Source organism: Engystomops pustulosus, chromosome 1, assembly GCF_040894005.1.
Source record: "Engystomops pustulosus chromosome 1, aEngPut4.maternal, whole genome shotgun sequence".
Classification (NCBI taxonomy): domain Eukaryota; kingdom Metazoa; phylum Chordata; class Amphibia; order Anura; family Leptodactylidae; genus Engystomops; species Engystomops pustulosus.
Genome location: NC_092411.1, coordinates 48,590,571 through 48,608,215, shown reverse-complemented (window position 1 = coordinate 48,608,215; position 17,645 = coordinate 48,590,571). Strand labels below are relative to the sequence as shown.

The 17,645-nt window shown below is 40.1% G+C and overlaps 1 protein-coding gene across 2 annotated transcripts in view; it reads left to right on the top strand.

Annotated features, from left to right (window-relative positions):
- Window positions 1–17,645, top strand: part of LIX1 (limb and CNS expressed 1) — an 86,170-nt gene that overhangs the window by 53,667 nt on the left and 14,858 nt on the right. For both annotated transcript variants that reach the window (XM_072139952.1, XM_072139941.1), the window contains one exon: window positions 10,029–10,124. In XM_072139952.1, coding sequence (XP_071996053.1) covers window positions 10,029–10,124 — 96 coding nt within the window. The remainder of the gene's footprint in view (window positions 1–10,028; window positions 10,125–17,645) is intronic.

Genomic DNA, 17,645 nt, shown 5'->3' with positions numbered 1-17,645 from the left:
GGTTGGACATTGATGTATTGAGATATTGTGTGATCAGTTTGTAAAATCGGCCAATGTTTTCGCAAAACATCCCTCATATATTGCCATTGTGAATGGTAATCGGTGATGAATCTTACCTTAGCTGAATTGGACGTCTTAGGCAACGGGTGTAGCAGAGTTTGGCGTGTTGTAGATTTCGCTCTTGAATATGCTTGTTTTATTGATCGATTACTATACCCACGCTGTTGAAATCGTATTTTTAATTCCTTTGCTTGCGTCTCAAACTCCTCATCCGTGGAACAGATTCTGCGTACCCTAAGGAACTGTCCAGTAGGGATCGCGCGGATTGTCTGGGGAGGATGAGAGGAGGAAGCGTGTAATAATGCATTAACCGCTGTCTCCTTTCTAAATACATTGGTTTGTAAGAAACCATTACTGTCTTTTGTTAACTTCACATCTAAAAACGTCACAGTGGTCCTATGAACTTCATAGGTTAGTTTGATGTTGTATGGGTTCTGATTTAATTGACAGAAGAAGTTTTTCAGTTCCTCCAGATTGCCTCTCCAGACGATCAAAATGTCGTCAATGTACCGGGCCCAAAACGTGACCCGGTCCATTAACGACAGATGATCGCCCGCGAGAAGGTCCCTCTCCCACAGCCCCAGGAACAAATTTGCATATGAGGGAGCGCATGCTGCCCCCATAGCTGTCCCCTGGAGCTGTAGGAAAAAGGACCCGCCGAACGTGAAGAAGTTATGGTAAAGGATAAATTCCAAAAGTTGTATTAGGAAATCAGTAAGATCAAGAGGCAGATTTTCCATGGAGAGGAAGTAGCGTGCTGCCCGTATGCCATCAGCATGTCTAATGCATGTATATAGTGATTCTACATCACAAGTCACTAGATACATATTGTCATCAATGTGCAATCCATCGATTTTGCACAGTAGATCAGTGGTATCTTTGGTATACGAAGGCAAACATTCCACGATTTTTTTCAGATGGTGATCGATAAATTTACTTACATTCTCTGTCAAAGACCCTCGTCCAGAGATTATTGGTCTTCCCGGAGGTAGTGTGGCATGTTTATGAATCTTCGGTAGAAGATACAGTGTGGGAGTTACGGGATCAGAGACCTGGAGACAAACAGACAGTTCTTTACTGATGGTTTTACTGTGCACTGCTTGTGCCAGTATCTTATTCAATTCATTTGTAAATTTGATGGTTGGATTGTAGGTCAAACGCTTGTAACATTGCGTGTCATTAAGCTGGCGATACGCTTCCTTTTCATACATTGTATGTGGCCAGATAACCAAATTCCCCCCCTTATCTGCCTGTTTAATCACAATAGATTTATCGCGTTTGAGATTGTTAATGCAATGTCTCTCTTGATTTGAGAGATTGTCGCGACTAACCTTATGTTGAATTTGTGAAAATTCATTGGAGACAACCTTGACGAATAAATCAACAGCTGGGCACGAATTGAGTGGAGGAAATCGTTGGGATCTTCTCCTAATGCATTGTGGAATGTCATTCTGTGGGATGTTCTCGTTATGTAGTTCTTCAAGAATCCTTACTGCTTCAATTTCCTCCGGAGTATCAAATATTTCGCTTGCGTCGATGGTGTGGAACCATTTCTTAAACAGTAAAGTTCTTCCGAAAATGTGAAGGTCTTTTATGGCTGAAAAAGTGTCAAAGTTAGCGCAAGGAGAAAAAGATAAACCTCTTTCTAAAACACTAATTTCATTCTGTGTTAGTACACGTTCAGACAGATTTATTACCTTTAGTGAGTTGTCCGTTTTTTTGCTGCGTGTCTCTAGGCGTCGTTTGTTGGCAGATTGGGGGGGATAGTATTTCCTCTTTGTCCCTTGTGGTCTTAGATCCATTCGAGAGTTGTCATCTCGATCGCTCTGGGAAGCTAGAGAGGATACAGATGACGCCTGACTCATCGTACGTCTTCTCCCCATATTACTGGGAGAGCGTCTCCATCTATACATATTTTTTTGTGTTAAATCATTTAGGTCTCTTTGGAACTTTTTTGACTTGAAGTCACATATCTCTTTTTCCCATTTGGTGAAGTCCGTGTCTAATGTTTTTTCAAAGGTTTTTAGACTCTCAGGCGAAGTCAAAGATGTCAAGGAATTCCGTATAGTTTCAATTTCCAGCTCTATCTGCTCAAGCATTTTTTTGTTAAGTTTAATGAGCATCTCCATAAATTTAACTGAGCCGTTTGTGCAGATATCTTCCCAGCCTGTGATGAAAGATTCATCATCAATGGCAAAAGACGGGAATACTTGTATGCGTAGCCCTCTAGGTATCAACCCGCGTTCAATATATTTTTCCAAAAAAGCTTTGTTCCACCAAACTTTCATGCGTTTGTGTAGCAAATTCTTCAATCTGCTCTGTGCCACACTTACACCGACCTGACCGCTTGCATCCCCACCTGATGCGGCCTCATTAAAAACCAGATTAAGTTGTGTGAGCCAGGATTGTTCTCTGGCTTTAAAATCTATTATAGTTTGTGTATTTTAATGTTAAAAAAATCCTCATTCACATACTGTACAAATTCTGTGTTGCCCACAGAAACAGACTTCAGTTTATCTCATTCTGTTGTCAGACATGTGACCCGACAGCACAGCCCTAACTGCGTAATGGTCATCTGAGTTCATTTGAAAATTTGCTTTCTGCTAACAGGAAATATTAGGTTGGATTGTTGGCCCCAAAGGCTGGTAACATGCTATATTACACAGGATTTTACCCAGACAATTAATGAAAATCTATTACAGGTCCCCAACCTACCGAACTTGTACTATTTGTAATACGTGGATGCCAAAAAAGATCAAGGGTCCCTCTGAAACATCAGGGTTCAAGTGTGATTGCTACCTTTCCACTTACTATATCTACACACCTAAAGCCAGTATGACATAGTAGTAAAGTCTGATTAAACATTTCAGCTATATTTTGACTTCAGTATGTTGTAATTTGCTAGCACCCAAACACAAGTCCACCATACACGTCCACAGCCGTACTAGGAGGACCTTTCTTCTCTACTGGGATTCTTCCCTCTGGAGCTCTCCATGAAGTCTAAGCTTAGCCGTAATAACATTTTTGATTAACAAGTCTTGTGGTTGTAAAGAAAATAACTCCTACCTTGTAGCCATGTTTTTATTAGGCTAACAATTACAATAAAAATCTTCTGTAGGAGCCCTGCCTTATTACATTTACATTCTCTGTATCACTGGGCCATAATCATCAATACATATGAAGGAGCCATTGTGATCCTTCCCTTGTTAGGCGGGTTCCTGTGAGGTTTGCAGCTCATTGAAAGAATTGGCAGTACTTTTAGTTTCTCCCACATATAAGTAATATGACCTTGCGGTAATAACTTTTGGATAGTGAACAATTTGGAGAATTGCATTTAACTTCTGGGTGGCAGGTAAACAAAATTCATGAAATTCGACCACAAAACTGACTTATAACTTGGAGGCTTAATAAAAGGCAAGAGATAGATCGTTTACCTTAGATATTTAATGATTTCCTGGCTTTTTAGATTAGCTACCATATTCAGATAAAAGGCATAAGGGGAAAGATCTACTAATCCTATCAAATGCGCCAGATTTATCACAGTAGCTGATTTCAGCAGATAAACCTGGTAGAGATTTTTTTTTAAGTTTACTGAAATTTTGCAATACAAACAATAAAGAAAATGTGAAAACTTGGTTAAAAAACATATGACTACATCCTACAGGGAGTCCTCGTGTAACGTACAAGATGGGTTCTTTAGGTGTGTACTTAAGTTGAATTTGTATGTAAGTTGGAACTGCTATATTTTATCATTGTAACTCCAGGCAAAAATTTTTTTGCCCCAGTGACAATTGGATTTTCGAAATTTTGTGCTGCGAGACCAAGGATTATCAATAAAGCTTCATTACACCTTTGTAGCCTGGGCAATGAAGTCCGTCTGTAAGTTGAGTGTCTTTAAATAGTGAACTACCTGTATATTTGTTTGGATCAAGACCAAAAAATGTCCTAGCCCTGCAATTTTATGGAGTTTCAACTGTGGTAATTTTCATCCCATTGACACTTACTTCCCTTTGGTGTACATACCCCATATTGTTGCTGCTTCTTCAGTACTAATCTCTTTGGTGTTTTGGGTTTAAAAGATACCTGTTTTAAATATATGTCCCACAGAAATTTACATAATATCGTAAATGAGCTCATAAAAGTGAAGGCAATTGGTGACCTTTTATCTTTTCTGGAAGTGTCTGTTTCCGCTATAAAAATAAAAGTGTACCACCCCATGGCTACTATATACTACCCCGTTAGCGAGTATAAGCATGCAAACCACACAAATAAAAATTTCAGTGGCCGTGTCTTTTGAACAGTTGGACATACAGCCAGTCCCCGGGTTACATACAAGATAGGTTCCATAGGTTTGGTTGTATTTAAAGTTGAATTGGTATGTAAGTCGAAACTGTATAATTTATATTTGCCCCAGTGACAATTGGAGTTTCAACATTTTTTTGCTGTAATTGAACCAAGGATTATCCAGTAAGCAAAGAATGTAGCCATTGAGATAGCTGAAACGTTGTAATTCTCCACTGGTGAAATAAACACCTGATTGTCACGGAGTGCTGCTTTCCTATTCTTTGCTTACTGGATGTTTGGGATCCTTGAGTCGGACCTCTACAAGCCTGCACCTACCCTCGGATAGAATCTGTATTCACAGTGCCGCTTCATCCCTCCAATTTCTATGAACCAAGGATTATCAATAAGGCTTAGCAATAAAGTTGGGTCTCCTTAAAGGGGTTGTCCACTTTGAGCAAATAATTGATATGGTTTCTGTAAGTAAAAGTTCATACATTTTCCAATATACTTTCTGTATCAATTCCTCGCCATTTTCTAGATCTCTGCTTGCTTTCCTTCTATGGAAAGCGTCTATGTTTACCTCCAGTGGATAGAAATCTGTCCATGGTCACACAGGTGCACGACTCATTAGTATCATAGAGAATAAACGAGCCATGCACCTGTGTGACCATGGACAGATTTCTATCCACTGAAAGAAATCATAGAAGCTTTCAGTAGATTGACAGCAAGCAGAGATCTAGAAAACTGTAAGGAATTGATACAGAAAGTATTTTGGAAAATTGTATACACAAACCATATCAATTATTTGCTGAAAGTGGACAACCCCTTTAGGGATTCCCAACTTTATTTAAAAAAAATCTAAATTAAGCTAAAATATCTTAAACTATTCTAAATGATACTAAATTGATAAACAGTATAGCTGCAGTCATATGTGTCTGATTTGGCATTTTGTACTTGGTTTATGGTCGCCTATACAAAGAGTATAATACCTTTTTCTTTATGGATCTTGTTTATTTTATATAAGCAATAGACCACATGCAATATATTCTACTGTGTTACATATAATGATGTGATTTATACACAACCATACAATTAAGCTGGTGGTTACACTGGCCAGTGACAGGGCAGCCCCTGACACAAGTGCCTTGGTGAAAAGCTTTCTTACTAACAATTATGGCCATGGAATAGACTCCCAGCGCTTACAAATATGGTAAGGTCATACACGCTTTTGCCAGTATTTTTTTTAACGTTAAATGCATTGGAAAATTTATAGCATCTGAATCCAGCAACATTAACGCAGTGCCGTTGAAATATTTATGCTGGCTTTTAGCTATCCCAGAGGAAAGTCGCGCCCAGAAGTCTACAAAGGGTATTCCTTTAAAGCATAAATATCTTCATAAAAATGATTAATTACAAAAATCGCCATCCAATATCAAGCGAGAATAAATCAGCCGTTAAAAAGGAGCCATGACGTTAGTGTTTTAGCTTATTTAATTCATATGATTCTCGAGTGTGGTTTATGGATGTGATTTAATAGGTAACGTGATGATTTGGAAGTATGTAAGTGCTGCAAACAACACTAAATCGTCTCTAAATGGTTGCAAGTAATATTTACTAAAATAAAGCATGATACGACATTGGAGTAATATTAAATGGTTGTCATTTATGTACAATCAAGAAGCCTGACCAGTGAACACTATTTGTAACGGGAAATTAAACCTACCATGTCACCAGTTTTCTTACAGACAAGGCATGTATAAAAGACATCTTATACCAGCTTTGCTGGTTTTCTGTCGAGAAAACTGGGCATGATGCATCGGGTTGCAGTGTGGTCCTAAGGCCGTGGGGGCCATCTGACCTGCTGTTTTTGATATATATCTATTCTGTAGCAGAAATCTAATTCGACAGGTTTAACCTGATGGAGAGTGGAGAGTCCGACAGTTCTGACCTCGTTAACCTGGTGGAAAGTCACAGAGTACATTTTCGGATGTTCTAAAAGGCAAGAGCCACTTAAAATATCTGCAGTGCACTGCCAAGGGGGGTTGTTTTCAAAATGCCAGTCCTAATAAATTCTCTGAGGTGACAGGCAGCTAGTCTTTACCATCCCGTGTTTGGTGTACCATAGCCTACCAGTGCAGTCAGATACATCAAGGAGCTTCAGCCTCTTGATGTACACGGTGTATACAACGCTTTAGCATCGTGATGCGTAGAAATAAGCCTATCCAGTGACCTGATAGGACCTCTCCCTTCCTTTTTCTTCCATGCCCCTTCTTTTTCCTGCCCCTCTCTCCTATGGGTCCCAGACCCAATGTTTGTATTGATGTTAGGGTCTTGTTCTCTCATAAAATAGAAAATTCCTCAATAAATACAGTTAAAAAAAAAAAAAAGAAAGAAGCACCTCCAGCAACTTCTCGCATTTGAGAAGTTGCTGGCTACAGTAAGTGCCCCCCAGTGCGGAGACGAGAACACTCCACACAGGCCCACTTCCCCTACGGCCGCACCTATTACCACTATGGACATTTCCGCCTTCACGTCTCTCCACGACCATCTGGCATAGAGGTGGCAGAAAGGCGAAAATAATATAGAAAATATAAGGAAGAAAAAATTATTTCTTCTCTTGTTTTTTGAATAGCTCTTTTTAGCTAAATGAAACATGTCAGCACATCCCACTTATTTCTAAGAGAAAAACATTTATTACAGTTTGTATTTATAAAGAAAATCATAATCTTGAGTCATAATCACTCATAGCTGTTGATTGCTCAGCCCCGTGCCTGACCAAAGTTTCTCAGAGGAAAAATTTGGCTTGGCCAGTCCCATACAAGTCGAAGGGCACCACACAGTTGTAATACACTTGTGGCCTGTTATTACAAACCACAGGGGTGAAACTACAGTGGTAGCAGCCATAACAGTGTCAGGGGGCCCCATCATATAACCTGACACACTAAAGAATGGAGGATGTGTGCCATTATATACATAGTATGCTGGCAGACCAGTTGCTTAGTAAAACAATCATGACACTCCAAGGGGTTGGAACAAACTAGTGACTTAATTTGCCTTCTCCTTTTTTATGCGGATCTGTGTGACTTCTGGTCCATTTTTGTAAAATAGAAATGCCACAAGGCCCTCTAAAACAGCCAAGAAACCCGTAGTTTTGTAAAGCACTATGGATTTTGATATATAAATAAAGATTATTGTTATTGCTTTGCAGCCATAGAAAAAATAATTATCCATAAATAAAACGGACTCTTCACTTCCCATTTATTTCAGTTCATCATCCACAGTAGAACAAATAGAGACAAGTGTCATTGCATGCTGCCCTCCGAGCACTACAGGAGTCAACATATTATCAGTATCGATTTGAGTTGGATTCCAGCATCCAGGCAGAAAAGAATTTATTTTTACGTCTAAAAGGACCTTGAACGGTTGAAAGGCGTCAGAACAATGTTATAGTACATCTCTATATGATTTTTTAACTTATTTTGACTATCGTGAATTTTATTTGTACAAAGAAATTATTTTTTGCCTGGATGCTGGACTCCAACTCAAATCAGTTTGAGAGAGAATTTACTCTCTGGTCCCCGCATAGCACGTCCGTGCATCAGCTGCACATATCAGCGTCATTTATAAAGTGAAAAGAGGTGAGCTGGATTTTTTCAGTTTTTTTCCACCTAATATATTTCAGTACAGCTATGCACCAAAAAAGGGTGTTTGTGTATAAAAAAAGTGCTATGCCAGTTTGTATTTTATTGACTTTTCCTCGACAAATAACATTTATTACGGCTGTTATTTTCCATATTACATGTCCCAATTCACTCTTGTGAAATGCCATTTGATGTTTTAGACATTGACATACTTACTGACAGCTGTAGAGAATACTACAGGCGGTCCCCTACTTAAGGACACCCGACTTACAGACAACCCATAGTTACAGACAGACCCCTCTGACCTCTGGTGAAGTCTCTGAATGCTTTACTATAGTCCCAGACTGCAATAATCAGCTGTAAGGTGTCTGTAATGAAGCTTTATTGATAATCCTTGGTCCCATTACAGCAAAAAATGTTTAAAATCCAATTGTCCCTTGGGCCAAATTTTTTTTTGTCTGGATCTACAATTATAAAATATACAGTTTCGACTTACATACAAATTCAACTTAAGAACAAACCTCCAGTCCCTATCTTGTACGTAACCCGGGGACTGCCTGTATATGCATTTTAATGGCAGAATAGTATAATCATACTAGAACAGAAATAAATTGTACATGCAGCACCTTTCACTAAGCTTTATATGGCTGAAATATTTGTTGTTCCAGAATGGGGGGGGGGGGGGGGGTTTCTTCCTTCCTGATGCTGGCGAGTTGCTAATTTGGCTCAGATTTGTGTAAACTGGAAGAAATAATATTTCCAAAGAGAGAACTGAATTTGTAAAGATTTAAAGGAAAGATTTGATTTTGGAGCAATCTTAAGGAAAATATTAGAGAACGGCATAAATTGCTACATAGCATTCCTGGAGGTTGCAGGCTACTGTATTCTACAGAGAAAATAAGGCCTCATGCACCACAATATGTGATAGGGTTAGAATGAATAGACACTTGTATCTCAGTAATAAAACTTATGTTATAGAAATTAAAGACCTATGTAAGAGGTGATTGGGAGTGATACAAAAACTTGGCTTAAAAATCCACACAAATCTTTGTTGAGATTTCAGCTACAGCTATTCCCACAGCTGTTAGACCCAACACATTGATCCGAGCTGTGCTTTCTTTTTATGTTACTAGGTTGACCCCTCCCCAGCCCCCATCCCCAACATATTTGCCAGTATTGAGGCATCCATACAGAGTCTCAACACTTCCATACTATGGTGCCACAAATTCACCATGTGCCACCCTAAGGAGTCTCTAAAAATAATGTTTCAGGAATATGAAAAAAAAAATAGTATAATTTTTGAGATACACCATAATACAGTAAGGGCTAATAAACTTCCATGGGTGCCATCTTGTGGTTCTACAAACTTGTAGAAAGCATGAAGCATAGTTTTCCTCGAGACCAAAAAATTATTGGGAGGATTTCTCATGCCCAAGAATTGAAACTTTTTCCCGCTTACGGCGCATCATTGCCAAGGGGGCGAGGAGGGTCGTGGACTGGGCCATTCTGCAAAGTGGGGCGAGTGGTACAGTCCAGTCTATGCCGCAGGTTATAGCACATTTCTACACCTGGTATCGCTTGGAATATTATTAATCTGGAGCCTCGTAGTATATCCAATAAAACAAGCGGGAGGGAGAATGCGTCAGATCTTGATTCCCCCTATGTGATCAAGGCATGACAATGTCCCTAAATTTAAAATACCCTTTCACATGAGATATACTAGTTGGTACTGCTCTTGTCTCTACTCAGCCTTTAGTATATTTTACTCAAGCACCACAAACATTTGCTCTTTACTAACAAGGCATAAGTGAAGCATTGGCAACCTTTTATTTTATCACAGACAAAATAGTGGGCCTTCAGGCATGTTGCAATCTAAATCCATTAGCCTGGATGCCATGGACATGGCACTGTGATTAGATTATATTATCTGGTGTCATTGAAGTGAAAAATTGGCGGTTCTCCAACTCTCCATAAGATTTTCCCTGCTGAGCTCACAACTTTTTGTATACCTTTTATAGTCTTCCTGTTGTTTCTATTTTACAGGGTAATGTAGATGATGCCGATGACCCAAGTACAAGCATTGGTGCCTATCATTATATGTTGGAGGCTAACATTGGCAAAACGATGCTGGAATTTCAGGTCAGTGAAGTGATACCATTTGTGTATTTCTGTGATTTTCATAAAAGTTATCACTGATTTTTAAGGACCAGCTATAACATCAGAAATGCTGCTGTCTTCTAGAGATATAAAAGTTATATGAATGTTTCAGGAACCTATAAAACACTAAATGGTTTCAAGATACTGAACATACCTCAGATGTGTGATTCTGGCTGTGTTGCATCGGATGTTCATTACATCATTGTTAAAATATGTACAAGGATATGAAAATCTATCTGTGTAGTGTGAATCGCTTTTAGGGGGGACATCAAAAACTGGAAGAAGGGCGTAATTTGGCACTGAATAATGATGCCCATAAAACATAATCTTCTAATATTGTTGCCAACAGATCCCTATATAGCGATGAATTCCGCACTGATATACAAATAAAAATTAAATGGACAGAATTTTTATTACATTTTGTTTTTTGGAACTTAATTTGTGCAGATAGAAGAACCTCAGCAAGAGCTTACGGTATATAAATATAGGCAGTCCCCAATTTATGAACCCCCAACTTACAGACAACTCCTAGTTAAAAACAAACCTCTGCCCACGGTGCCCTCTAGGGAAGCTAGTAATTTACTGAACTTTAGCATCAGGCTGCAGTGGTCAACATAAGAGTCATCAAAATGTCTGCAATAAAGCTTTATTGTCAATCCATGTTCCCATGGCAATCCAAAATTTTGAAAATCCTATTGTCACAGGGATTAAAAAATATGTGTATGTTACCCGGGGACTGTCTGTACTGAATTTTGCCTACTTTATAAAACAAAAAAGGCACAGTGTGTGGAGTTAATCAAAAGGAGTGGTCTAGGACGGGAGATTCTCCGGCTCTCCCTTAAAATCGCATTCTATGAACAGTGTCCAATGATTGACCACATTAAACCGTTTAGTAAATAAGTATTACTTTTACTTTGTAACTTCTTGCTCATACATCATTCTTAAGAACTTTCATTTTGTTCCATAAATATATACATTGCACATTTCTTTAGACGTTTGCTTGCATAAGGTGAAATTACCTCAGGGTCGGGTGAGTCAATTACCGATACAATTGTGTACTATTCATAAAGTCCGGTAGTACGGTACATATAATATAGTATGGTAGGAGAGACTCACGTAGATACGATCCCTGGGGCAGAGACGCTACCTCACTTGCACGCCGGACAGTGGTCAGGTACGCTCCATGTTGGAGCGTACCTGACCGCTCCATGTTGGAGCGTACCTGACCGCTGTCCGGCGTGCAAGTGAGGTAGCGTCTCTGCCCCAGGGATCGTATCTACGTGAGTCTCTCCTACCTCTCCTACGTGAAATCTCTGTCAGCTCCATAGAGATTTATGGAGTCATGCGTGGCCTTCTGCTCCATTAGTCTGAGGATTGGTCTGCGGGGGTCTCAGCACTGAGACCCCCCACTTATCAACAAGTTAGGCCCTATCCATGGGATAGGGCCTAACTTTGCTTTGTGGGAAAACCCCTTTAAATGCAACTTCCTATGGAACTTCACAGATTGCTGGATTAGCTGGCCTTACGACTTCACCTATGTGTGGAGGGCATTAAGGGCACACAAAGTTACATAACGTAACTGTCCGGCGGTCCAATACACAGTGGGAACATCAAGGCAAGTGACTGTTCTGTATTAAGAATCAATCATTTTCCCCTAAAATGCTTTGTAACCAGTAACCACCAATCATTGGAGAAAATAGTGCTCAGAACCTCTTTCACCTTATATTCACCTTTCACCTTATATTGTAGTAAATTTAAAAAAAAAAAGTAAGTTACAAGAGTAATTTGTATCTGCCCATTTACATCGCCACATCACCATTCCAGTAAAGTCAAGGGACACAAAAACTAACCCCCTAACAAAGAGAAAAAGGTTGTAACATCATGATAGGTAAAAATCTGCCCAAATGAATGAGGCTTATGTAAAGAGGAATTTGTAATCTTCCTTGGAAATATTTAAAGTATACTTTTCCATTGTATGGAAAATATAACTCCCAACAATGCAGTAGAAGCAGCGCCTGCTAATCTTTTTCTCGTCAACAAAAGTGTTATAATGCATTCATGAAACTCAAGACATCAACTAAGGAGCTGCCAACTATGTCTAAAATTTGCCGTACATTTGGGAAATATAAGAAGGCACAAGAATAGCTGCGCAGTTAGTATAACAAATGTAATTCAATGCAAGCATTTTGCTGTGCTCTCTGTCCCAATACTAAACATTTCCCCATACACCACATAAAAGAGAAGTAGATGGTGCCAGCGAACAGCAAAGGCACCAGATGATTGTAAAGGAGAGGAAAGTGGAATCCAAACATACACTGGCCAATTATCAGAGTGGATTAAAGAAACATTTCCAATGCTAAGAGGCTGATTATTTGGGGTGTGTTGAGTGTGTCCCCATAGAGCTTGTTAATGCAAGTAAATTTATGCTGGGATATCACATACCCATGAATAAAACATACTACACTACAAAGAAATATAAAAATGTCCTCTAAGGTAAATGAACCTACCATATATTTTCCAACAGGAAATTAGTTCTTTCCTCACCTCCAAACATTAATAGGTGAGAACAGTGAGTGGCCAAAAAGTAGACTCTGAAAACAGCCCTTTGGGGAAGGCTGAAATGAAACCCAGCAGGGGGTACGGTTACAGTATTTGCCCACATCTACAGTATATCTGTGAAAATAGATGGATTTGCCGTACCAGGCTTGTGTCAATCAAAAATGTTAATTAATTCTGATTTTGTCCAATCATTACCCCATGGAATTATATTTTTCTACTACATTGAAAGTGGATTTACAGAATATTTGTTTTAGAAGACCACATTAATGGCAAATACCACAAAAAGAATTGGCTGCAAAAGTTGTATTAAAAAAAGGATTACATTTAAAAAAGATTTGAGTTTTGAAGCATTCATTACTGAAGAACTTCTGGACGAGATGCCTATAGTTGTACTTCATTAGAAATATATAAATGTTCTGTAATCGAAACGGCACCACATATGTACATGGATTGTGATTGGTAGTGCACCAACTAAAACAAATCGGTGGAATTTATAACAAATGGGCACCTAATGCACACTCTCCCTGCCGGCAGGCAATGTATTAAGATGTGCCCTGGTGAATTCTAGGCCAGTTACTGCATGGTGTAGAATTCTATAGTTTTCAACTCTGACCACTACCCACTTCTCCACAGACCTACTATAGCCACTTGGCATAAGGATGGCATGGGGGGATAAAAAATAGAAATTCTTGGGGTTTTCATAGCCACTAAACTTTGATGCAAATCCTTAAAAAGCACCTGAAATAATGAAAATTACCTATGAAATTTACAACTTCCCCCACCTTGTGAGTACTGCACCACATTCAGAAGCCTTGGCTCACTTGTGCACTGGGAATGGCATAAGACATGGTAGAAGAGTTATAGACACTGGACGGTTAGATTCAAGTACTGATCACACACATGTAGAAGTGCCATCTAAAAGCTCACAGATGACGACCTGCTCCATCAGGTCCAGAGCTACATGACAACTTCTCCTAGCCATGACTTCTCACAGCAGAATTTGTCAACATGATGTCTCTAGCTGCTTACCACACATCTCCACACTGTGCACCTAAAAATGCCACAGTTACTCACAATTATGATGAAAACTATGTCCCTAATAAAATATAACCCTGACCATGCTGTGTCCCTGCTTATCAAATTTACACTGTGATCCCTCAATACATTATAATCCTTAGAATACCCCCTTTGTATAAGAAACACTATGGCCCCTGAACAGTTAATATATACAAATTCTTCCTAATTAATTACATTATATTTTTTGCTCTCTAATAAATAATATTACACTAACTGACTGACTTTAGCATTGATGTGCTGTTTGCGTAGCAGTCACTGATGTGACTAATAGCAATAGTAATAGCCTGTTCCGAATACCATGTCACCTGTCAACAGCAAAATGAGAACTATAAGACTGTCAGGACAAGACTGGACCAGAGGGGCAGGTAAAGCAGGTTGGCATTTGCACTGTACAACCCCTTTTAGGGGACATACTCCTTTAACCCATGTGATACATTGGAGGGAATTTAAAAACATCTAGAGCTAAAAAAATACTAGTGTTTTGCTGTGATAATAAATCTGGTGCAGTATAAGACTGTCGGTTCGTTCTTTAGACCTCTTTTTAGTTGGTCTAAACCAACTGGTGGTGCAATACATTTTAGACAGATATGGCACAAATCTGCAAGTGCTTTAATACATTTTCGCAATTGAATCTTTAACTGGAGGGAGAATTGAAAAATTAAATAAATGTAAATGTTGAGAAACCACAAGAAGGTTCACTGAAAGACCATGTACAAATGTACATGTAGTTTTTAGATACAGCATCAAAAACTTAAAGTGTCCCAGAACTTTCATTTTATGACCAAACCATCTATAAGCCCGGTTGAGCCCATTGTTGGAGGTATTCCCACCCATGTATGTCCACAATTCAGTATGAGCTAAACCTGTAATCTGCGTGCAGTGCATTACACGGACAGCAGATAAGACCTCACCGTTTTAGTGCTGGTCATAAAAAAATCATTTTGTAATGTGTTTGTGCTCTCAGCTATAAATGTGTCACTTCCTTCCCCATTTCCAGGCCACCCACGATTCTAATAATGCATTTTATGTTCTTAGAAACCACAAGTGAAGCTTGGATAGGGAGCACATCTGCCATGGGCAGAGTTTATGATCTGCTCGGCATTCCAGTATTTAGCATGTGTAACATGTTGTTTACTGGTGGCAAGATGGTGTTATATAACTAGCCCGATCTGTACTGTGTGTTCTTTAATGGCAGTGACTCGTGGACCCAATGCTACCTATAGACACTAAGTGCCGCAGCCCCCCCAATGTAATAGTCATAATCCCCCTCACTGGCACTGGTGCTGACAATCTAAAAGAAAACACAATTACAATAGAAAGAATAACAGAGCACCATCTCATCACACAGAAATTCACCATCCGGGCCAAGGAAGAGTATTGTTTTCAGGAAAGGCTGTGGTACGTTTCAGAGCCGGAGTTTTGCGGCCAAAGTGAGTTTATAATAAAATAAAGAAACAACATTTCTTTGAAGACCAGATGCACTGAAATGCGCTGGCATTCCTTATTACTTTTATTATATTATCCACTTTGGGAGGTTTCATCTACCTCTTTTTGCCATCTATAAAGACGTAAAGTTATCGAGTATAAAAGCATTTTTTGATAATAATGTTAGAGAAATAATGGAAAATAAAAAAAATCTTTGTATATAATGCAGATGGAGCAATTTTGAGTTTGTTGCTTAACTTCTTAAGGATCAATTGTTTTATCATTGGCTGGGTAGTCATGCAGGTATTATATGCCAAGTAGGGATTTGTTTATGTGCCACAGTTTCCACATTCATGGGCACATTGATGTCACTCTTGATGTAACCAGTAGTGGATTATAATATGGGCAATTTTGGCAGTAGCATGGGGCCCATGGCCACCTGAACCTCCCAAAAAATGTTATACTCGGGACCATCCACCATAAAATCCTTGTACATTTGTTCCTGCTCTCAGTACACATGTACACAAGAGCCATTTCAGGACCTTTGGAGGTCCTCCAAAGATTCTGAAACCGCAGATGGAAAGCAGGAAGATGGGACGCATCCTCCATTCCCTAAGTAGCTTGATTCTTGTACTATATGTAGGAAGTGATTCCAGACTCATAGGGGCTATAATATTCATACAGCCCAGGGGTTATGGCAGTTGTAATCTACACTATACTAAGGTCAGTCACAAAGCTGCCAGAATAATGAAAGCCTCCAAAAAACCTTATCAGTTTAGTGCCCAGTTGCATTGGTGACTCAACAGCCAGAATACCTCCCTTAAAGGAGTTTTCCCATGAAACTAACTTGCTGATTGGTGGGCGTCTCCCCCACAGATCACGAGAATGGGGAGGTCCATTGGGGTCCAGTGTACCCCTGTCAGACCCCTTGTCACTCCTTGAGGTGAGCCGAGCAGCCTGTCGTGGAAGGAAAGGGTCTAACTTGTTTCATGGGAAAACCCCTTTTAGCATCTCCCACCTAAACATTGTATACATATTACCCTGTTTATCGCTACAAGCTTATTACAGCATTACAGCATCCCCAGTCCCACTTATTAGAAACTGTTTCGATTCCCAATGATGGATCATATGCATTCTGAGATTTCTACATGGTGCACTGATGGGTAGGTAGATGTAACCTTGGCAGGATGGTGCTCATGTAAATGGCTGTATGTATTGCACAGCATCACTGACACATTTTCAACACCGCTGCCAAAGTGTAGGCAAGGAAGTAGTTGCAAATAGGGCCCTCTACCTGTCAAGATCCATCTGGTGAGCCTGCCCAACTCACCCAAGGGATAATGCAGGGAGAGCTCAGGTAATAGCAGCTGTAGATCTTGCCTGAACAGGCAATAGTTAAGTGGGTGTAAGTTATTGACCAATGATGTTGCATGCATTGTAAACTAGAGTGTGATTGGAGAGGTGCTACCACTTGACCAGGAACACAAGGGGGGAACGGCCTCTTTACCACCAGCTCTCTTGAAGAGTACAAGGCCTTATCACATGCTCTCAGCACATGAACTGAGTGAAGAGAGAGACAGTGTTCAGTACACCCTCAGTGCTGACAACCTAATCCCAGGACCAGAGTCAGGAGACTCAGAGCTGCAGCTTCCACAGTTTGGAAACAGCTCCATCCAAATCATCCCAGCCTGCATCTACTACCAGGCTGGTGCACTATTCCTGAGGAGCCTCTCCAAGACCACTCCAGTACCAGAATCTGCTGTGAGACCGTTTAGGCCTGTTGCCTGCTGTTGTTCAGTAATGAACCATGAGTTATTTTGCACAACGTTGCCTCTGTCTGATCCCTGGGTACGGCTTTTACCACCACGGGCTTCCCCATCCATCACCCAGGAACATATATTATAGACACAGAGGGGTTGCCCCAGGAAGAACCAGTACACCAGTTTCTCCCTCCATATTTCTTGCACACACCACCTGCTGGAGACCTGTCAGGCTGTAGGACAGCCCTCCGGTCCCCAAACCAAGCACCGTGACATCAGCGCGCCCTAGGCCACAATTGCCAGCAACTCTGGTGTTCTGACCCCGGCTTCCTCAAGGCCCCAAGAAAAGGCTAGGCCCCACTGGGGGATCTTGCACATTCTCATGCAATTGATGTTGAAAGGTAAACACCAAGGATCAGACTAGATGACCTGTAACAGGTAGAAGAGGAGGGTGGCTAGCACTTCATCACAGTTTCCCCATTGAAGGTACCATTTCATTGGCAATTGAGCAGGAAAGTGCAATGAGTAACAAAAGACCGCCCAGGGTCCTTGCAAGAGTAGCAGATCTGGATTAAAAGATTTCACAGCCCTGCTACTTCTAACAGCACAAACAATGGGAGGCTTCCAGGGCTGTTTTTTCACACTTGCGTTGCAGATCTTATCAGAGTGTGGAAAACATTTT